Source organism: Palaemon carinicauda, chromosome 40, assembly GCF_036898095.1.
Source record: "Palaemon carinicauda isolate YSFRI2023 chromosome 40, ASM3689809v2, whole genome shotgun sequence".
Classification (NCBI taxonomy): Eukaryota; Metazoa; Arthropoda; class Malacostraca; order Decapoda; family Palaemonidae; genus Palaemon; species Palaemon carinicauda.
The window spans coordinates 40,613,539-40,636,897 of NC_090764.1; the positions used below are offsets into that span (position 1 = coordinate 40,613,539).

At 49.4% G+C, this 23,359-nt stretch overlaps 1 protein-coding gene across 1 annotated transcript in view; it reads left to right on the forward strand.

Annotated features, from left to right (window-relative positions):
• The window catches only part of LOC137631721 (protein downstream neighbor of son homolog), a 131,148-nt gene extending 112,198 nt beyond the window's left edge, over nucleotides 1-18,950 (forward strand). Inside the window, exon 10 of the mRNA XM_068363607.1 lies at nucleotides 18,639-18,950. Within this exon, the coding sequence (XP_068219708.1) occupies nucleotides 18,639-18,794 (156 nt within the window). The 3' untranslated portion in view covers nucleotides 18,795-18,950. The remainder of the gene's footprint in view (nucleotides 1-18,638) is intronic.
• The last annotated feature ends 4,409 nt before the right edge of the window (nucleotides 18,951-23,359 follow it).

The following is a 23,359-nucleotide window of genomic DNA, read 5'->3' on the forward strand; positions in this document are numbered from 1 at the left end:
TCTTTGGAGTTCCACCCTCGCTCACTCGCCCTGCTGAGTTCACAAAACCCAAAGTTCCGTGTGAACCTCAACCCAACGAGGATGGTCCCCCCTCGAGTTCCTCGTAAGTGGGTGTGTGACTCGTCACCTCCTCAGGCTAGCTCTTTGTAGCAGTCTGGTGATTGTATCGGTCAACTTCCCGAAGTTGGAGGGACTTTCCACCCTGCCCCTCGTGCACCATGAGTCTATATGAGTTTTGCAAGAGCATTGTCTCAGGCATCTGCTCCTTCAGGGATAGCGCCAGTATGGTCTGGTGATAATTCACAGCAGCAGTAAACCTTCTGAACATACCAACCTTGCCTTAACTTGCCACCATCCGATTGTGCGCATTCATATCAGCACTCGCAAAGTATAGGTGACTCATAAACCATCAGCAAGTGCTCTTGCTAATGTTCACATGCCTGCTTCTGAAGCTCAGGGTCATGAGTGAACTGATTTTCATCTAGTGGGAGGACGAGCACGCACGCCAGGTTTGCCCTCGTGAAATGTTTCTGCCACTGATTATGATCAGTTCCCTTTTCCTTTGTTGTGCTCCGCTCCTGTGGTGCATGCTTACTCATTCGCTAGGGGAAGTGAGGTCTTACGACCAACATGCAATTGAACATGATACTATTTGCCTTGTTGGCCGCCACCTCATTCGCGAGGCACGCACCATGGTTTCGTACAGGCTACGACTTGTTTTGTGACATTTCTATCACCAGGGAAACCTTTTAGACCAGATTTTATCCCCCTCATAGTGTTGAGGTCTCCAGGGAGTTCTAGTCCTCCCTCTGACCCAAGGCGTAGAAGCATAATAACCACTAATCATGCTCCAACTTGTCATTTAGTCCTGGTTGTTGCTTCCTCAACCCTAATGGGAGAAACTAGATATTATCCCCATTAAAGTGATTAGAAGCAAAGTAAACAGGGACCAGTTAGCCTCCTCCAGGTGATACCTTTCACTCAAGGACTAGCAGAGGTTCGAGATCTCCTCATTCATGAACAACTATCAGCTTTCCCCAGTCGAGATAATCTTTGCGGCATCCACTGTTCCAGAACGACCCTGTAGCCTGTTGTTGCTCCAATCAAGCCTCTGCAGACTAACTAGTTTGTAGCAGCTCCTCGGAAGGATTTGAAGTCACTTCCAAAGACTTGGGTGCTAAAGATTGTTGATGACCCAGTTCTACAGAAGAGGAGTCAGGATGCAGTGCAGCTTTGCCGCTGCCCAAGGATCGGGATGCTCTTCTCAGGTCTTGACCTGCTGGGATTCAGGTTGATGACCCTGACACAACCCAGGCTCCTATGGGTGTGAGCTTGGAAGTGGAAGAATCCTTTTGAACTGGAACAATTCTGAAGGTGTGTTGCCACTGACGGCTAGCCCTAAAACTCTTGCCATCTGACAGCTAGTCATAAAGCTCTTGCCACCAAGCAAGGAGAGTCGTACTATTCCTTCATGCAGGTCTTGGCTTGCATAAGGAAAATAAATGGACTCTGGGAATCCATGAACTCCCCTCCCAATGGGAGAGACAGTTCTGGACCTGTTCAATCATACCCCACGACCCGGTAAGATGCCCAGGTCTAAGATTGTGACAGGGTCCATTAAAAAGGTCAATTTCCAGATAAGAGGATGTGTGACAGGGTCCATTAAAAAGGTCAATTTCCAGATAAGAGGATAAAAAGGACCCTCTTAGGGCGAGTAACTTGTTTGCTTCTCCGCCTTTCTTTAGGCAGAGGAAATACTACAACGTACTCCACTACGACCCATCAACCTTGCCTTTAGATCTGGTTGTCAGTTTTGGCACATGGTATATCAATCAACAAGTTGGCGGCTCAGCAGGGGAACTTTTTGGCTGTGAGCACGGAGAGATCCTGTAAAGGCAACTTCATAGGCCTCTTTATGGATAGACTACTGGTCTGGCTCAGATAAGAGGAAGGCATTTAAGAAAGTTCTGCTTTCTGGTGCTTGAGCTGTAGGGTTTCTAGTACATAAAGCCAACCACTGGCCTGATTGGATTTTGATAAGGCTAGACGCCATCATTTTAACATTCCAGAGACAGGTGCCAAAGAGACAGGCTCTTTGCAACTCGTCAATTGCTGGTTCTTCCTTGTTCAATTTGGAAGACATCGATGCAGTGGCGGAGCAATGGAAGAAGGAAAGTCAAGTCCCTTCTCCATAGAGCAGTTACATCTCGTCCCTCTTCTTTGGCTCCAACTGTGCTGAAATCTTCACCTTTGCCCAGACAGACTCGCAAAAAACAAGTGAAGCTTCTAGGCAGACCAGCACCAAGAAATTTTCAAACACCAAGCAGCCCTTTCTTGGTAATAGAGCTCATGGAAGGAGAGGGAAGTCTGGTGAACGCTCCAGCTATAGGGGATTCCTCCTGCCCTACCACCGGGGGGGGGGGGGGGTGGGTTGCCTGAGACGCAGGTGGTAGAGATGGGAGTTCCTAGGGCCGATCCTTAAACAGTCAAGATCCTCCAAGCAGGGTACGGTGTCCTGTTCACCAGATCTTGCCCTCCCATCCAGTGATGTCATCTTCCTTCCTGAAGGAATCAGCGAAGGGTTTTGCCATTCGGGCGTGAGTCCAAACCATGCTAGAGAAGTGTGCTCTCCAGAAGGTTGTCAACAGGTCCCCAGGCTTCTTCAGTTGACCCTATCTTGTATAGAAGAGGTTTGGAGGCTGCAGACTAGTCATAAGCCTCTTGATCTTGGGCAAGTTTGTTCTTCAGACTCCGTTCAAGATGGAGACTGCTGACACGGTCAGACAGGCTGTCAGACTGGGGGGACTTCATGATCACACTGCATCTAAAAGATGCATACAGTACTTTCAGATCCCACTCCATGCATCATGAAGGAAGTATCCAAGATTCGTCTTGCAAGAAAAAATATTGGTACTAGTTTTGGTGCTGTGCTTCGGCCTTTCCACAGCCCCTCAAGGTTGTTTACCCTAGTCTCAACGTGGGTCTTATGCCAACGGCATTTGTCTTCTTTGGTACCTAGAAGACGGATTGATTCTAGCAGACTCCGTGGAGATCCTTCTCCTACACAGACAAGCTTCTCGCAATTTGCCGTGACCCTGGGGGTCGTGGTGAATTTCAAGAAGTCTTCACTGCAACTGTCTTACGACGTGGTATACCAGGGAATGCCAATAAATGTCAAATTAGGAAAACTTTTTTCGCCTCAAAGTGGAGTCGAGAGATTCAAGGAATCGGCTCATCCAGTTTTGATGCAAGGTTTGCTACAAGCCCATCTATGGTAATGCCTGTTGGGGCACCTGACTTCCCTGGAATATCTGGTTCCCAATGGCCACCTTTGCATATGATCTCTCCAGTGGCAGCTGAAGACCTGGTCTCAACACAGGGATCCTCTGGACCTTCTAGTTCCAGTAGGGCTGGAGCAAAAGAGAGACTTGAGAGTTGGTTGGTGCTAGATACCAACCTTCTCTAAGGGGTAGATGTTTCCTGTCCTTCCCCTGGATTTGTTGCTTTTCGGGGGAGGGGGAGGCGCTCACCTGTTGCAGCATGTTGTCTGCGGCCAATAGTCTGATTCCGATCAGCAATCCCACATATACCTCCTGGAAATGAGGGCAGCACTTCCAATAGTTCCTTCTGGGTCACTCCATAGTGTTGGTGAGTGACAACACGATGGTAGTGGCACACCTGAACAAACAAGGAGGTACTTTCTCACTGCAGCTTTGCCATCTAGCCATGAAAATTTTGCGGTGGACGTAAGAGAATTCTATCTCCCTGTCAGTCCACTTTATTTCAAGCAAGAAGAACATTCTGGCTGACAATCTAAGCAGGAGGACTCATAGTTGGTTTAGAGTCCTGACTTTGTGGGGTTCACCGATACTAGACCTGTTCGGGATGTCTCTTAACTGGAAGCTTCCATTGTACCGTTCACCAGTACCAGACACCTGCAAACGGCAACACCCGTGGGACAACATGGACGTCTTATGCATTCTCCCGGTCTGCCTAATGAGGAGACTTCTCAAGAAGGTGAGGGCATCCCATAACCTATTAATGACTAACAGCACCACTGTGGCAGCAAGCAGATTGGCACCCAGATTGTTTACTTATGCTCCCCTACACAACCTTCTTCAGCAATCAAATGGCTGAGTGGGTGACCGGGGAGGTTGTCTACCCCACCACTAACTAGCAAAGGTTGTTGACACTTCGCGTGAAAGTTTTTTTTGGCTATATCCAGCCTTTGGTGAAACATATATCCATAGTGAAAGAACCAAGGTTTGTTTAGCCAGGAAAAATACAAATTACTTCCATATTTGTAATTTTTTTTAATATGACAAATTCGTAGATAATTTGTATTTTTCCTAGCTATACAAACCTTAGCTATTTAATAGGGGTATTACTTTCGGCGTAGCTGAAATGACGAGCCATTAATTTTTAACGAGGGTTAACTACCCACACCGCTAGTTAGCAGGGGGTAGGGAGGGTAGCTTGCTACCACTCCCCCTCACACACCTGTGATTGAGCTCACTTTGCTTGGAGGTAGGACTTTAAATAGCTAAGGTTTGTATAGTTAGGAAAAATACAAATTATCTATGAATTTGTCATTTGTTCCGTAACTGGAATACAAACCACGCTATTTAATAGGGGTGACTCACCCATTAGGAAAGGTGGACGTCCCAGCCAATGTGGCTTATGGCTTTACCCGGGGGCCCCTTATCCCTGCGCCTCGCTAAAACCTTGCTACACAAGGTTCGCTGCCTACGCAAGCTGTGTGTGAAGGTATGTAAAAGTGTGACTGTCCTGGTAAAGTTATTCAGAGTTCTTTAGATGGAAAAACTGTGCACCAGGACTTTCCCAATACCACCTCGTCAGGGTATGGGGACGCAACAGCATTAATCTTAATACTAGGTATACAAGGGAGCATGGTTTAGCATGGTTTACCTGCAGTGGTTTGAGGTCAGCTTTATGCAGAGAACTCAGGATGCTGCTTTCCCCAAGAGAGGGGAGAATGAAGAAAAGAATAAGGGCCAGTCAAACCTTTTCCTTCATGCAGACTAAAACCGGGTAACAATGCCCTCAACCTTCTGCTACTTGTCCAATAAGGAGCTTGAGGTTTTAAACCAGCTGTTGTGCAGCCACCACAGGACCGATAGAGAATGTATCAAGTCTCCTGTGGGTCACGTCTTGCAAGTAGTGGGATGCGAACGTGGTCTGATGCTTCCACACCCCAGCTTGAAGAACCTGCGTCACCGAATAGTTTCTCTTGAATGCCAGGGACGTAGCTATGCCCCTGACACCATGAGCTCTGGGGCGATGTGACGGAGGAGGGTCTGGATTCAGTGCATGGTCAGTGACCTTGCAAATCCACGCTGAGATGGTGTTCTTGGTGACCCTCCTCTTGATCCTTCCTGTGCTGACGAATAGTGCAGGCACACGAGGACGGGCTGCAGCTGTTCTCTTAAGATACAGCCTCAAACTCCTCACTGGGCATAGTAATAGATGGTCTGGGTCATCTGTTACAGTACGGAGACTAGAAATCCGGAAGGAGTTGAATCGAGGATCCACTACTCCCGGGTTCTGAGTCTTGGCAATAAACTCAGGGACGAAGCTGAACGTTACCTCTCCCCATCCCCTTGAATGGGCGATGTCTTATGATAGACCATGAAGTTCAGTGACTCGTTTGGCTGAAGCCAAAGTTAGCAGGAACACCATCTTCCAAGTCAGGTGGTGATCTGTTGCCTGGCATAATGGTTCATAGGGAGGTCTCTTAAGACCTGAGAACTCGAACCACGTTCCATGGGGGAGATCTCGCTTCTGACTGGGGGCAGGTAAGTTCATAACTCTGTATGAGTAAAGAAAGTTCTAGCGATGAAGAAATGTCCATTCCTTTCAGTCTGAAGGCGAGACTCAAGGCTGAGCGATAGCCTCTCACTGCTGAGACTGATAGGTGCATTTCTTCACGCAAATACACAAAGAACTCCGTTATTGCTGGATTAGTGGCATCAAGTGGAGAGATTCCCCTTCCACGACATCAACCACAGAAGACTTTCCACTTTGCCTGGTAGACTGCTGATGGTGACTTACGCAGGTATCCATACATCCTGATCGCAACTTGTTGGGAAAATCCTCTCTGAGAGAGGAGATGCTGGATAGTCTCCAGGCGTGAAGTTGTAGCAAAGCTACAGCTTTGTGGAAGATGTTGGCACGTGGTTGTTTGAGTAGATTGTGTCGTGTAGGGAGTTCTCTTGGAGGTTTCGTTAGGAGTTGCAGAAGGTTCGGAAACCATTCTGCGTGATGCCATAGCGGAGCTATGAGGGTCATTGAAAGATTGACCGATGTTCTGGTCTTGTTGAGCACCCTCCTCATCAGACAGAACGGGGGAAAGGCGTAAACGTCGATGTTGTCCCACCGTTGTTGGAAAGCATCTTGCCAGAGAGCCTTGGGGTCTGGGACTGGGGAGCAGTACAGCGGGAGCCTGAAGTTCAGGGCCGTTGCGAAGAGGTCCACAGTCGGAGAACCCCACAAAGTCAGGACTTTGTTGGCTACTAGATGATCCAAAGACCACTCAGTACTCACTATCTGAGATGCTCTGCTCAGGTTGTCGGCGAGCACATTCTTTTAGCCTGGAATGAAGCGTGCCGATAGTGGTATCGAGTGGATTTCAGCCCATCTCAGTATCTCTACTGCTAGATGGGATAGTTGCTGCAAAAAAGTACCTCCTTGCTTGTTGATGTAGGCCTGCGTGGCTTGCCAGGAACTGTTGGAACTGTTGAAGGGCCAGAAAGACGGCCTTCATCTCTAGGAGATTTATGTGGAGGTACTTTTCTGACTCTGACCAGAGGCCTGAGGTCATGTGGTGCAGCACGTGTACCCCCCACCCTTTTTTTGAAGCGTCTGAGAACAGCATCAAATCCGGGGGTAGGACGAGAAGGTCCAATCCCTTTCGTAGATTCTCGTCTGTCACCCACCACTGGAGGTCTGCCAGTTCCGCAGGTCCCTTGGAGATCTGGATGTCCAGGGAATAGTGAGCTTGATTCCACCGGGACTTGAGTCGCCACTAGAGGGATCTCATCCTGAGGCGACCATCGGGAACTAGACGGGCCAGCGATGAAAGGTGACCGAGGAGACGTAACCACAATTGGGTTGGAAGTTCTTCTCGTCTGAGAAAAGGTCTTGCGACCTTTCTCAACCTTGTTATCCTGTTGTCTGATGGGAAGGCTTTGTGGAGATTGGTGTCTATGATCATGCCTAAGTATACCAGTCTCTGAGTAGGAAGCAGAGAAGACTTAGAGATTTACCATGATCCCCAGATCCTGGCAAAGTCTCAGAAGTTTGTCTCGGTGTTGAAGAAGGGTTGACACCGAGTCTGCTAAGATTAGCCAGTCGTCCAGATAACGGAAGAGACAGATACCAATCCTGTGTGCCCAAGATGACACTAGGGTAAACACTCTGATGGAAACTTGTGGTGCTGTGGAAAGATTGAAGTACAGCACCTTGAACTGGTACTTTCTGTTGTCTAGGCTGAATCTTAAATGCTTCCTTGAAGACAGATGGACTGGGATCTGGAAGTACGCGTCCTTTAGGTCCAGTGTACACATGAAGTCTTGCGCTCTTACTGCTAGTCTGACCGTGTCTGGCGTCTCCATGCTGAACGGAGTTTGTTTAACAAACTTGTTCAGGGCTGAGAGGTCGATGACTGGTCTCCAGCCTCCAGACACCTTTCTTACAAGAAAGAGTCGACTGAAGAAGCCTGGGGGTCCGTCGAGGACCTCTTGGAGAGTGCCCTTCTTCAATAGGGTCTGGACATCTGCCCGAAGGGTTTGCCCCCTTGGCAAGGGAGTTCAATGACACTGGATTCCTGGTCAGGGGAGGTAGAGATGTTATGAACGGGATGCGATATCCTAGACGGATCACAGAGATTGTCCAGGAATCGGCCCCCGAGTTGCTGCCACCTGTCTGAGCAACTTTGTAGGCATCCCCCCACTGGTGGAAACGCAGGGGTAATGCCTATCCTAGCGTTTGGGGCCTCGGCTGCTCCCTCTAGGATTCTTTCCTCCCCTGGAGGACTTTTTGCCTTTCCTGTCCTTGACAAGAAAGGGCTTAGACACCACTATCTTCGCTGCTGTTTTCGTCATCGTTGCGGTCTTGGTTCGATGGGACTGCTGGGGTGCTGGAGGTTTATAGGGCTTAAATGTTAAAGCCCTATGGAGGAGGGAGTCATGATGAGACTTTCTCCACCCCTCAGCAGCAAGTTCCACATCCTTAGGCTCAAACAGATGGGACCCCTCTAGGGAGGAATGTCTGAGCCTTTTTATCTCGACGCTAGGGACCTTCTGGTGGAACCTCTCAGACACTGTATTTCGACGTTTCAAGATGGTGTTTGCCCACAAGTTCGAGACTTGATGGGCAAGAAACTTGATCGTGCGAGGGCCTGAGAGCAGGAAGGTTTCCATAGCTTTCCTGGTACGTTCCTTGAAGAAATCCTTGGATCATATCAGGATACCTAAGTTCCCTGACCAGATGTACAGCCACGAAGTAGCTTGCATGGCATACTTGGTGACCTTTTCCTGATTAAGGATCTCGGTTGCCGAGAACGAGACCTGCCGATTGGAGAGTCTCTCAAGAGGGACTCCCCTGTTTAGCTCTTACAGAGAGTGGTGAAGAGGAAGAGCTGAACTGGGTTCCTCCAGGATCTCAGAGTACCTCCTCTGCTATACACGATGAGGTAGGAGGATCTTGTTCGTGGTACCGGCACGGTTGTAGGAGGCAAACTCAGAGAGCTGTTGGGAGATCTTGTCCCTGGTACTCTTCACCCCTTGAGACCAGGGCAGGGCTGCACTGGTCTTTGAGGGTTTCTGAGTACCAAAGACGCGGTCTAAGACCGTGTCTTTGTCCTCTCGAGGGGGTATATCTGGGTCGGAAAACCCATTGAGAACCCTCATTAGAGTCAGAACCTGCCAGAATGCATGCTCTGAATCTTGTTGGTCTCCTCCTGCTGTAGGACTTGCAGTGAAGTCTCCTTCTATCCCCAAAGGCTCTTCTTGGGGTGAGTTGTGGATATTCCCCGAGTGGCTGGCTGTCTCCATTCTACCCCTAGTGAAGGACTTTGGCAATGTTTTGGAGTCTTTGGATTCCTTCCAAGGAAGAAGGTAAGACTCCAACATCGATGACCTGTGTGGCATGTCCCTCCTGGTTTCAGATTATGGGGAACTCTCTGCATGAAGAGAGGTTTCCTCCATTGGTGCGACGGAAGAGTTTCTCCTCGCGTTGTTCCCTTGGTGACGGGAGATCTTCATCCGACAGGAATGGAGTGTCTCTCTGAGAAACAGGAGGAACTTGTCTCGATGGTCTGCATGGAGTCAGTTTCGCCCTCGGGGAAGTGACCGCATCAGAAACGCCTCTTTTCCTCTTCAAAGAGGTAGAGGAAGCCATGGTTCCGTGCCTTAGGTCTAGAGATATAGGTCGCTCTGATGAGCGATCAGACAGGACAGGCTTGAGAGCCTGTGTTATGGCTCTGACTAAGGCACTGAACCAGGGCTGCTGGTTGACGGATGCACTGTCAGACAGATTCCCTGAATGAAAAGGAACTGAAGGTTCCCTACGAGGAGTCACTGCAGTAGGTGGGTTCGCCTTAGATGGCAGTTTATTGATCCTGAACCCCTCTGCTTGAATGTGTTTCCCTTCTCCCGCAGTGCGTGCTGATATGCGGTTGCGGGGAGGGGAATGAGGCGATAGCCACCTTGCCGGATGACGCATCTGTGCTCGTGCCTGTTGGTGCGTATGCTCGCGCGCGGGAGAATACGGGCGCTCGCGCGCGGGAGAATACGGGCGCTCGGGCGCGGGAGAATACGGGCGCTCGGGCGCGGGAGAATACGGGCGCTCGGGCGCGGGAGAATACGGGCGCTCGGGCGCGGGAGAATACGGGCGCTCGGGCGCGGGAGAATACGGGCGCTCGGGCGCTCGGGCGCGGGAGAATACGGGCGCGGGAGAATACGGGCGCTCGGGCGCGGGAGAATACGGGCGCTCGGGCGCGGGAGAATACGGGCGCTCGGGCGCGGGAGAATATGGGCGCACGGGAGTGTTGGCGCGTGTCCATAGGAGAGAGTTGGCGTGCGGGCACATGGTGGCTCGCGCACATCTCTGCACGCGGGAGATAGTTGGTGCGCAGGTGAGCGTGAGTGTTCAGGCGAGCGCTGGCGAAAGTTGGCGCGTAGGTGAGGGCGGCAACGTGGTTGGCATCTCACCTACATACTTGTGCGCTGGAGAATGATGGTGCGCAGGTATTTGTTGGCGCGCGGGCGATGAAGGGCGCACATGTTGGCGTGCAGGAGAGCGCTGGCGCGCGGGAGGGCACTGACGCGCAGGAGAGCGCTGGCGCGCAGGAGAGCGCTGGCGCGCAGAAGAGCACTGGCGCGCAAGTGAGCACTGGCGGGCAGGTGAGCGTTGGCGCGCAGGAGAGTACTGGCGCATAGGCGAGCATTAGCACAGGTGGGCGCTGGCGCGTAGATCGTGGACGCAGGGCGCGTAGGCGCACAGGAGATCGTGGACGCGCAGGAGAGCGCAAGTGTGCTATGGTGTGCTGGCACGTGGGCAACCCTGGGCGTGTGCGCAGGTGATCTTGGGTGTGTAACGCGCAGGAAAGTGCTGACATGTAGGCGAACGTTGGCGCGTGAGGCTGCTGCCGTCCGTGAGGGCGAGCAACAGAAGCACCCGTGCAGATGAATTGCAGCAGGGCTTCCTTGGAGGGCGGACCTGTGAGCCCCAAGGAAGACCATATCTGAAAAATGTTATTTTTATTCGTAAAATAAATTTTTGAATATACTTACCCGATAATCATGTAGCTGTCAACTCCGTTGCCCGACAGAATTCTATGGAGGGATACGCCAGCTATCACAATACTAGAAGGGGGTGTACTTACCAGCGCCACCTGTGGCCAGGTACTCAAGTACTTCTTGTTGACACCTCCTCAATTATTCCTCGGTCCACTGGTTCTCTATGGGGAGGAAGGGAGGGTCGATTAAATCATGATTATCGGGTAAGTATATTCAAAAATTTGTTTTACTAATAAAAATAACATTTTTCAATATTAAACTTACCCGATAATCATGTAGCTGATTCACACCCAGGGGGGTGGGTGAAAACCAGTGTACAAGATTAAAGGATAGCTAAGTATCCCATATTTCATATAACAGTTATCTCAAATAACAATGAAATAATAAGTACCTGGTAAGGAAGTCGAATTGAACCGTTACTCTGCCTCTTTTTTAAGTTCGTCTTCCTTACTGAGCGCAGCGTTCCTCTTGGAGGCTGAATCAACCCAAAGGTGCCAAAGTATATGGGGTTGCAACCCCTACTAAAGGACCTCTACAAAACCTCTAACCCAGGCGCTTCTCAAGAATGAATAGACCACCCGCCAAATCAAAAGGATGCGGAAGGCTTCTTAGCCTACCGTAACAACCATAAAAACAACAATAAAAGCATTCAAGAGAAAGGTTAAAAAAAAAAAAAAAGGTTATGGGATTAAGGGAATGTAGTGGCTGAGCCCTCACCTACTACTGCACTCGCTGCTACGAATGGTCCCAGGGTGTAGCAGTTCTCGTAAAGAGACTGGACATCTTTAAGATAAAATGATGCAAACACTGACTTGCTCCTCCAATAGGTTGCATCCATTATGCTCTGCAGAGAACGGTTTTTATTAAAGGCCATCGAAGTAGCTACGGCTCTTACTTCGTGGGTCCTTACCTTCAGCAATGCAAGGTCTTCCTCCTTTAAGTGAGAGTGGGCTTCTCTAATCAGAAGCCTTATATAATACGAAACCCCATTCTTGGACATGGGCCTCGAAGGTTTCTTGATGGCACACCATAAGGCTTCTGACTGTCCTCGAAGAGGTTTAGACCTCTTAAGATAAAATTTGAGAGCTCTGACAGGGCAAAGAACTCTCTCTAGTTCGTTACCTACCATGTTGGAGAGGCTAGGTATTTCAAACGATCTAGGCCAAGGACGTGAAGGAAGTTCGTTCTTTGCTAGGAATCCGAGCTGAAAAGAACATGTTGCAGATTCGGTCGTGAAACCAATGTTCTTGCTGAAGGCATGAACCTCACTGACTCTCTTAGCTGTTGCAAGGCAGACGAGAAAAAGAGTCTTGAGGGTAAGGTCCTTGAAGGAAGCTGACTGGAGAGGTTCGAACCTAGGTGACATAAGGAACCTTAAGACTACGTCTAGGTTCCAGCCTGGAGTGGATAGACGATGCTCTTTAGACGTCTCAAAAGACTTAAGAATGTCTTGAAGGTCCTTGTTGGAAGAAAGGTCCAAACCTCTGTGGCGGAGAACTGAAGCCAACATACTCCTATACCCTTTAATCGTAGGGGCTGAAAGGGATCTCTCATTCCTAAGATGTAGAAGGAAGTCAGCTATTTGGGTCACAGAGGTATTGGTAGAGGATATTGAATTGGCTCTACACCAGCTTCGGAAGACCTCCCACTTAGACTGGTAGACTCTACGAGTGGAAACCCTTCTCGCTCTGGCAATCGCACTGGCTGCCTCCTTCGAAAAGCCTCTAGCTCTAGCGAATCTTTCGACAGTCTGAAGGCAGTCAGCCGAAGAGCGTGGAGGTTTGGGTGCAACCTGTCTACGTGAGGTTGACGTAGAAGGTCCACTCTTAGAGGTAGAGTCCTGGGGATGTCGACTAGCCATTGAAGTACCTCTGTGAACCATTCTCTTGCAGGCCAAAGGGGAGCAACCAGCGTCAGCCGTGTCCCTTCGTGCGAGATGAATTTTTGCAGAACTTTGTTTATTATCTTGAACGGTGGGAATGCGTACAGGTCGAGATGGGACCAGTTCAGTAGAAAAGCATCCACATGAACTGCTGCAGGGTCTGGAACAGGGGAACAGTACAGCGGAAGTCTCTTGGTTATGGAGGTGGCAAACAGATCTATGGTAGGTTGACCCCACAAGGTCCAAAGTCTGTTGCACACACTCTTGTGGAGGGTCCATTCCGTGGGAATGACCTGATTCCTTCTGCTTAGGCGATCTGCTGAGACATTCATATCGCCCTGAATGAACCTCGTGACCAGAGTGAGGTTTAGACCTCTTGACCAAATGAGGAGGTCCCTTGCGATCTCGTATAGGCTCCTCGAATGGGTCCCTCCTTGCTTGGAGATGTAAGCCAAGGCTGTGGTATTGTCTGAGTTCACCTCCACCACTTTGCCTAGCAGGAGGGACTTGAAGTTCAACAGGGCTAAATGAACTGCTAGTAGCTCCTTGCAGTTGATGTGGAGTAATCCCTGTTCTTCGTTCCACGTTCCCGAGCATTCCCGTCCGTTCAAGGTCGCACCCCAGCCCGAGTCCGATGCATCTGAGAAGAGATGAAGATTGGGGGTCTGAATAGCCAACGATAGACCCTCCCTGAGAAGGAGGTTGTGCTTCCACCACAGGAGAGTGGTCTTCATCTCTTGGGTGATTGGGATAGAGACTGCTTCGAGAGTCGAACCCTTGTCCCAATGAGCTGCAAGATGGAATTGAAGAGGGCGGAGGTGGAGTCTCCCTAGCTCGACGAACAGGGCCAGTGATGAAAGGGTCCCTGTGAGACTCATCCACTGTCTCACCGAGCAACTGCTCCTCTTCAGCATGCTCATGATGCACTCTAGGGCTTGGCTTATCCTGGGGGCCGATGGAAAAGCCCGAAAATCCTGACTCCGAATCTCCATTCCCAGGTACACAATGGATTGGGAGGGAATGAGTTGAGACTTTTCTATGTTGACTAATAGACCCAGTTCTCTGATTAAGTCTAAAGTCCAATTGAGATTCTCCAGACAGCGACGACTCGTGGAGGCTCTCAACAGCCAGTCGTCTAAGTAGAGGGAGGCTCTGATGTCCGATAAGTGTAGGAATTTTGCTATATTCCTCATCAGATGAGTAAAGACCATAGGAGCTGTGCTTAGGCCAAAACACAGGGCTTGGAACTGGTAGACAACCTTTCCAAAAACGAATCTCAGGAAAGGTTGGGAGTCTGGATGAATAGGAACGTGAAAGTAGGCATCTTTCAAGTCCAACGAGACCATCCAGTCCTCCTGCCTGACCGCTGCTAAGACCGACTTCGTCGTCTCCATCGTGAACGTCTGCTTGGTGACATACGCGTTGAGCGCGCTGACGTCCAGCACCGGTCTCCAACCTCCTGTCTTCTTGGCCACAAGAAAGAGACGGTTGTAGAAGCCCGGGGATTGATGGTCCCGGACTATAACCACTGCCTTCTTCTGCACAAGTAGCGACACCTCCTGGTGCAATGCTAGCCTCTTGTCCTCTTCTTTGTAGTTGGGAGAGAGGTTGATGGGCGATGTGGTCAGAGGTGGTTTGAGGCAGAATGGAATCCTGTAACCGTTCCTCAGCCAACTGACAGACTGGGCGTCTGCACCTCTCTTCTCCCAGGCTCGCCAGAAGATCTTGAGTCTGGCTCCTACTGCTGTCTGGAGATGCGGAGAGTCAGTTTTTTCCTTTAGATGTCCTGGAGCCTTTCCTGGACTTGCTCCTGTAAGAGTCTGGACGGGAGCTTCCTCGGCTGGGGGCTCTACCACGAAAGGGCGGAATGAACCTCGTAGCAGGGGTATCAGCCACTGGGGAGCGATAAGTCTTGGGGACTGAGGTAGCAACCTTAGACTTACGAGCCGATGAGGCTACAAGATCGTGTGTGTCCTTTTGTATCAGGGCAGCAGACAAGTCCTTAACCAGCTCTTCGGGGAAGAGGAACTTCGAGAGCGGAGCAAAAAGGAGTTGTGACCTTTGGCAAGGTGTAATGCTGGAGGAAAGGAAGGTACACAGCTGTTCCCTTTTCTTCAAAACCCCTGATACAAACATCGACGCAAGCTCACCAGATCCATCCCTAATGGCCTTATCCATGCAGGACATTAATAGCATGGCAGAATCCTTGTCCGCAGGAGAGGTTTTCTTGCTGAGGGCCCCCAGGCACCAGTCAAGAAAGTTGAACATCTCAAATGCTCTAAACAGTCCTTTCAGTAAGTGATCAAGGTCTGAGAAGGTCCAGCAAACCTTAGAGCGCCTCATTGCAGTTCTCCGAGGCGAGTCTACCAGACTTGAGAAGTCAGCCTGGGCAGAGGCAGGTACTCCCAAGCCTGGTGCTTCTCCTGTGGCATACCAAACGCTCGCTTTCGAAGTGAGCTTAGTCGGCGGGAACATGAAAGAAGTTTTGCCAAGGTGTTGCTTAGACTGCAGCCACTCCCCTAAGATCCTTAATGCTCTCTTAGAGGACCTTGCTAGGACTAGCTTAGTATAGGAGGACTTAGCTTGTTGTATGCCCAGCGAAAACTCAGATGGCGGAGAGCGGGGAATAGCAGAGACAAAGTGGTCTGGATAAACCTCCCTAAGCAGAGCCAAGACCTTACGAAAGTCAATAGACTGTGGAGAAGGCTTGGATTCATCCACGTCTGACGAGGGATCTAGGTGTGCCTCCTCATCATCAGACGCCTCATCACCAGAGTGTAGCGAAGATATCGGACAAGAATGCTGAACAGCAGAGTCAGAACGAGTAGGAACAATATTAGTGGTTTCCTCTTCAAGTAACTGTTGAGGGAGAACCTGAGGCTCAGACTGCAAAGGCTGAATAAAAGACGAAGCAGAAGGAAGGCGCATGGGTGGAGGAGGCTGACTCCTAGCATGAGTGGTTGAACCCAAGGGTTGCGCTTGCTGAGCGGTTGGTGGAAGCGGAGTAGCAAGTTCCTGTTCCTGTGGTGTGAGCGGAGCGTGATGAGGTTGAGGCTGCGCAGAACAAGGTAAATGTCTCGCAAGCTGAGGCTCCTGAGACGCAAGGCCAAGGTGTAGTGGAGCTTGCCTTGTGGATGGTTGAGCTCGCTGCAGCGAGAGCTGAGGAGACTGACTCATGGACGGGAGAGGTTGTTGTACCTCAACCGAGTGTTGCACCACTGGTGGAGCAGCAAGGGGAGGCGGAGGAAGAGAGGTATAATCCTCCTGATCCCATAGCAAAGGTTGCCTTAAAGAAGGCGGAGGCTGAACACCACTGGGAACAGCAAACTCAGACCGTGGCTCAACATCGTACGCCTGGCAGGTGGTACTGCGATCAGGCGGAGCAAGCGCAGGCGGAGCGAGCGCAGGCGGAGCGAGCGCAGGCGGAGGGAGTGTAGGCGGAGGCGGAGGCGCAACACTCTCAGCCCGACACTCACGCATCAAGTCCGAAAGCTGTGCTTGCATGGACTGTAGTAGAGTCCACTTAGGGTCGGCAGAAACTACAGTAGGCTGAGGTAAAGCCTTAACAGTCGAGCTCTGTTGTGGCAGAACCTTACTCCTCTTGGGCGGAGTGCAGTCGACAGATGACTGAGGCGAGTCAGAGCTGAGCCAATGACTGCAACCTGGCTGAGCACTCGCGGACTGGACTCTGCGTTTAAGTGGTCTCGAGACCTGAGACCAACGTTTCTTCCCTGACAGATGATCAGCGGACGAGAAAAAGACGGGCTCAATCGTCTGCAGGTGGGAGTGACGGTCTTTGGAAGACACGCCCGCAACCACCGAGGATACTTCTGTGCGCCTAACAAGGCCTGCCGAACCCTTATGCCCTTCGACATTGCTTCTCCCCTGGGCTTGGGAGCTTGCAAGAGGTCCCGGACTGGGAGGACGACTGGCTCGCACAGAAGTATCCTCACGCACCACACTGGCACTGACACTAGCACTTGGCACTGCACTGACACTAGCACTCGTCACAGCACTGGCACTAATTCCACCCACTGCACTCTTGACCTTAAGTTCCTTGACTTCGGCCATCAGAGACTTATGGTCACTTACCACCGACTCTACTTTATCGCCTAAGGCCTGAATAGCACGCAAAACAACAGACATATCAGGCGGAGGGCAAACAGTAGGTTCGGGGGTAGCCACTACAGGGGTAGGAAAAGGTAGGGGATCATGAGGTGAGGAAAAAAGTGAAGAGTGAGAAGAACTCCTCCTAACTCTACCTCTCTCTAACTTAGATGAATATTTTAAAAGACGGACAAATTCCAGTTCCGAAAGTCCGGCGCATTCCTCACATCGATTTTCTAACTGACAGGGCCTGTCCCTACAGTCAGAACAAGCGGTGTGAGGATCTACCGAGGCCTTCGGAATACGCCTATTGCAAGACCTACATCGTCTATGGGAGGGGGCTTGCGAAATGTCAGACATCTTGAATCCAAAGAGTTAGCCAAAGGGGTTTCCAAAATCAAGCAAAAGATCGTTAACCGTTAATCAGGACTATATAAAAGCTATCTAGCTAATATAAGAAGGTTTCCAGTAAAGCGACAGCCGAAATCTGAGAGAATACTTCACCAATTAGCCGTGAACAAACTCGAAGATCATAAGCGTATCCCAGAACGTCTTGCCGGAAGCACGACAGAGGAATAATTGAGGAGGTGTCAACAAGAAGTACTTGAGTACCTGGCCACAGGTGGCGCTGGTAAGTACACCCCCTTCTAGTATTGTGATAGCTGGCGTATCCCTCCATAGAATTCTGTCGGGCAACGGAGTTGACAGCTACATGATTATCGGGTAAGTTTAATATTGAAAAAGGTTAGTTAATGACAAGGCCTCACCCCGGGGGGAGAGGCGGGGCTGCTTCACTAGGGGAAGCAACATCATCTCTCAAGACCCGGGGTTGGTCGATAATAACTTGGTCTACGCTACCACTCGACGGTCTCTCGTAAGAGACTGAACGAGGAGGAGCTTCGGAGGAGGGGTGGGCGACGGAAGAAGAGGCCTTGGGTTTTTCTTCCTTTAAAGGAGAAATATCCCGCTTGGACTTCTTCTTCCGCCGTCGCGTAAACCTCTCCCACTGGGAGAAAGACCACTCCTTGCACACACTACACTTGTTAACACTATCACACCGTTGACCTCTGCAGGAAGGACAAAGGGCATGAGGATCAGTCTGGACTGCCGACATATATGTTCCACAAGGGCGGCTGGAGAGTCTAGGGCAGGTGTGCATGGTCGCAGAAGTCAACTTCACACACACTCAGTACTAAAAGAAAAAGAGAAAACAAAATGGCGGTAATGGCTGCCAATATTCGGCTAGGATGAAGAGCGGCAACATCCGTTCACCATCCGAGCCGAAAGCAAAGTGAGCTCAATCACAGGTGTGTGAGGGGGAGCGGTAGCAAGCTACCCTCCCTACCTCCCGCTAACTAGCAGTGTGGGTAGTTAACCCTCGTTAAAAATTAATGGCTTGTCATTTCAGCTACGCCGAAAGTAATACCCCTATTAAATAGCGTGGTTTGTATTCCAGTTACGGAACAAATATACAATATGGTACTTGTAAATAAAGATTTGCTGCAAGTCTCTCTTAGGTATGTCAGCTTGTTTAAATGTAATGATTATACTGAAAGATACACAAAGTGTCCAATACAATAACTAAATACTGTAGGTCAAGAGCGTAAAATTTGTAAATGAAAAGTCAGACGAGAATATATCATGTTAGATGGCCTTGCTTATGTGTGCACATTTGGTATATATACTGTAGTTATTTATGTGCATGGGATAAGACATTTTTTATTTGAGGAAAGGGCTGATAAGTAAATAACCCTGAAATATGATGATTATGTAATGTAAATATAATTGATAATTTTTCTTCTTTTAACATGTGAATTCTTGATTTTCAGGCATTTGCCCAAGAAGGTCTTGTTGACTGTGGCTTGGATTCCAGTGTGAGGACCTTAATATGCACTCCTCCAGAACCAGAGGAATCGGAGCTTCCAAGAACATATCGAGAAGTAACTTATAAGGCTGAAAAATTTACTTGGTCTAACAAGTTATAATGACTGGTGTGTTAGGATAATTAGTATGAAATATATTTTTTATATGTAGAACAAATGTACAAATTTTAGATATCAGTTTATTCTCTTCATATCGCTGTTTATTTAATGTGTGTCTGTTTTAAAGCTTTTAAATATCTTTTTTATTCAAACATGTATTTTGAATGAATATTTTTATTCTGTACATAACTCGCAACAAATTAATAAGAATTTATTGCAGTAAATATGTTTTTTTTATCACAAGGAATTAAAATATGCTCCAAAATTGAAGATACAAAAATCAAATTGAAGTTTGCATCTTTGAATTTTACCACACTTTCTTCCAATTGCTAATTGAAAGGCATTTCACATGAGAGTGAAGTACTGTACGAGTAAATTTACTTCCAGGAATATATACAGTACATGGTATTTGGTTCTACATGCCATACAAACCCTCGTCCTTTATAATTAGGGAGATTATTTCAGCATAAGCTGGAATCAATTGTTAAACTGGCAAGGATGCAAGGCTAGGAGCCCCACTCCCTTTCCAGTCGGAGATTCCTCGCGTTTGTTTCGGCTACTGTCAAGTACGGATGTGCAAACATCTCCTGACATAACTTATATTTTCTTTCTCTTTACAGGAAGTGTATGGTAGTTAAGGATGAAATGAAAGCAAGAACTATGTGTTTGAAGGAGGAAGGGTGAAGGGTTGATGCTGCAACCCTTTTATGGCTAAACTGGCTATGGATCCATATTCCCTTTGTGCCTCTTGTAGGGGATATGTCTGTTCACGGGCATCCCCATCATCAGAGTGTTGATTGTGACCTCCAGTGCAGTGACAGGCGTACAACCTGAATGAAAAGAAGCGAGCAAGGTATTTGTTGGGGTTGAAATGGGCAACGCCCAAAAAAGACCGGTGAAGTCTTCCACTGGTCCTGTCTCCTCGGGGAAGTGACTGCCGGTGCCGCTCCTGTGCATACGCCCCTGGATCGGTCCCTAAGGAGTACACTGCAGAGGTCAGGAGATCTCGGATCAACATTGGCTGGCTTTTCAGGTTTTTGCTGGTACCTACGGAATCCCTAGTGTTTACTACTCCTCGCTGGAGGCTAAAGGTCCTTTGCCTTTGACAGTGCAGACTGCTGACCACAAGAAGCCCGAAAGTCTTGCATGACTTTGTTGAGGGACTTGGTAGCTAAGACTACCTCTCTCCAGTACCCTTTGTGGATTTACCTGTCAAGTGTCTCCGGTGATGCCAGTGGTAAAAGGTGTGGTGGTTCCCCCAGTGTCAAGGATCCTGGTGTTTTACCCCCTGTAGTCTTCTTCTTTCTTCTTTGTCTACATCTTTTCCCACTTCCATGTGGGGTCAATGTTTCTGGTCAGCTTTCTCCATCTACCTCTGTCCCATACCTCATCACCAGTTAATCCCTTAGATCAAAGGTCATCCTTTCTACCCCCTGTAGTCTAAACTTGCTAAGTCTGGTAAGGTAGCCCCATCTCAGCAGATAAGGTGCTGGATTCAGGGGATGTGACCCCAGCAGCCGTTAAGAATAGATGTAAGGGTAAGGGGAAGAACAGTGTTGCCTCTGTACAAGGCTTCCCCAATCCCTGCGATTCTCACCCCTTCCCCTATATCCGTTTCCATGACCCTTGTGCCAAGGGGTCTGGGGGCTGTTCCTACTCCCTCAGTGTCAGCAAGGTCAGCTGCAGTCACAGGAGTAGGGCTTCCTGCAACACCACCTCTCTTTTGAGGGGGTTGACGGCACCTGTGGGGGTCGTGTTCACGGCCCTGCATCGCTCGGATGCATGCGTGTTTTGGTAGGCCAAGAATGTGGGGTGGAGGGTTTTGTTCCCCCATGGATTGGACCACGGGGCTGTGGCGACCCCTCTGTCCTGACCTGCAGGCGGTGCAGTACCTGCTACTTCTGCTTCTGTTGGGTCTTGTGCCAGGGAGTCTCTTCCCATTGCCATCATCAGCCCCCCCCCCCCACCCACCCCCATTATGTTCCCAGTTCTCTCCTTGGGAGCAAAACAGTTGTACTCGTAGGGTGGATCAGATTCTCTGGATCATGCTACCTGCCCTAGGCCTTGGCCGTAGACCAGGATGGTCTGGGGGGTAGGATGTCTCGAGGACTTTGAACCACAGTTCTGAGCTCACTGTGGCTCAGTGAGTACCCCGAGTTAGAGAGTTCCTAAGAGAAGGTACTTGCGCTGATTTGTAGATTCAACAGCCAGAGGGAGGGAACTGTGACACGACCTTCTAGGATTACTTCGGTCATTGATCGGCACTTTGGGGACCCTTAAGGGTTGAAGCCCTTGTAGGAGTTACCTTGGTCGGATCTTGTTGGACTTTGCCTTGGACCGAATGGATCATCACATTTGCGAGTTTGAGAATTCAACCCCCAAAAGGTCAAGTAAGATCCTGTTACCCCCACCCTTTAGGTAGTGGAAGTTCTACACGCTGGAGAAGGCCGTGTTGCACGCCTGCAGGTAGACCCGTCAATTTGCACTCGCAGAGACTAAGGCTGGAAGGCAAATCCTTCCCCTTCCTTGCCCACAAGGCAGCAAACCCATGTGCTAACTGGGTTTTTAAGAGGCAGAATGCAGAAGTTTCTCACTTCTCAAAGCAGGTTAGCCCAGATGTGGCATTGGAGTTGAGGAACATATTGGTGCAGGGTTCCACGTCTTTGCTGTGCAAGCGGCAGTGGTATCACGAAAGACTACATCTCAGGAATCCCTGATCCACCACACTGTCTCTTTTAAGGGCCCCTAGTTCGTCAAGGGTGCAAAGGCAATGCCTGCAAAATCGGATTCAAGTAAGGGCCCCGATCCAAGACCCCATTCTGCAGCTTTCATGAAAAGAGTCTTGTGTGTTCACAGCATTTCCGGCCACCCCAAGGAAACGCTGATACCGGCGTTCCTAATCTGCCGCTGTTGGGAAGGCTTGCTTGTTTTACCATTGAGTAACTTTGCAGAGACACGGGGTAATGAGTGTTCTTCGGGTTGGTTACCTACTGCCCCTCTAGGAATGCCAGCCCCCATCTAGTTCCGATCGAGTTCTTGTTAGAATATTCAATATCCACGAAAACTCTAACCCTGCAGGCAGAGGTGGAAGGGATGTTGAAGAAGAATGAGCTTGAAGTCATTCGAGAGGAGTCTCCGGGCTTCTATAGTCAACTCTTCCTGGTGGGGAAGGTGACGGAGGTTTGGAGACAGGTCATTGACATCTCCTCTCCTCTGAACAAGTTTGTGCGTCAAACTAAATTCAGGATGGAAACTGTATGGTCTGTGCTGTTTTCCTTCAGAGAGGGAGAGGTCATGCTTTCAGCAGACCTGAAGGATGCATACTTTCAAGTGCCGGTTCATCAGTACTCGAAAGTACCTCCGCTTCTCCCTCTCTAGTACGTTGTATCAGTTCAAAAGATTGCTTCGGACTGTGTACAGCTCCTCTGGGGTTCATTCATCTTGGTAGCTGCTTGGGCCCATTCACGAGGGATATGTCTGCTGATGTATTTCAATGACTGGTTGATCCTGGCCTCCTCAGAGAGGCAGTTGCTTCATGATTGAAATCGGGTTCTCGTATTTTGCCGTGATCTGGGAATTGTTGTAAACTGGGAGAAATCGAATCTCATACCTAAGCCGAGGTTGAAGTACCTGGGCATGCTGATAGGCACAGCAGCAGCAAATCTCTTTCCTACAGACCATCACATTGGCAGGCTCAGGGAGATTGTGCAAGACAAAAGTACCAGCTCAGCAATGGCAACATCGTCTCAATCATCTGTCGTCATTGCAGAAGTTTGTCTCTCACGGGAAACTCCACCGAAGATCCCTTCAATGGTGTCTGAAGGCTCATTGGTCAGCCGACAGAGATCCCCTCTTCCAGGAAAACAGGAGGTTTGAGAGGATTAGACCTGGTAGCTCGACAAGAACAACCTCATAAGACATGCAGCTGTTCTTAAACGTATTGAAATAGGGATGGGTGCACACCATGACATCTATGCCTTTCTGCTGCTCCAGCCCTATCTGGACAGTAATTAGATATCAGGTGTAAACATCAGTGCCCTGGGGCAAGGACCATCCTGTCCTGGTACAAAAGACCCAGGGTAGGCAAGATTGCTCAAAGTTCCTTTCGAGTATGGACCGTGACCCTCCCAAGGAACTACTTCATCTACACTTTTACCAAAGTGGGATGAGACAGTCTTGAAGGAAAGATATTAAGATTCCCTCCTCAGGTTAGCTGGAGTTGATTGTTCTAATGCCATAAGGAAAAGAACCATCCCACTCAGGGTATTCTAGTGCCATAAGAAAAAGAACCATCCCACCCAGGGTAAGCAAGACTGTTCTAAACTCTTCATACATGGATCATTCTCCTCTGAAAAAGGATCCAACTCTACTAAGAAGCCTTTTCTGTAGAGGCCAGCTAGGAAGTCGGCAATCCACTGAAAGATACCTTGGTCAGAGAAACTCATTCACTCCATGGAAAATGTCTCACGGCACCTAGCTGAGAGCTAGAACAACAGGACACCACTCGACTTAAGGCTGCCCCCGTGTTTTTTACAAGGGATCAGAAAGGAGGATCAACATATTCCACT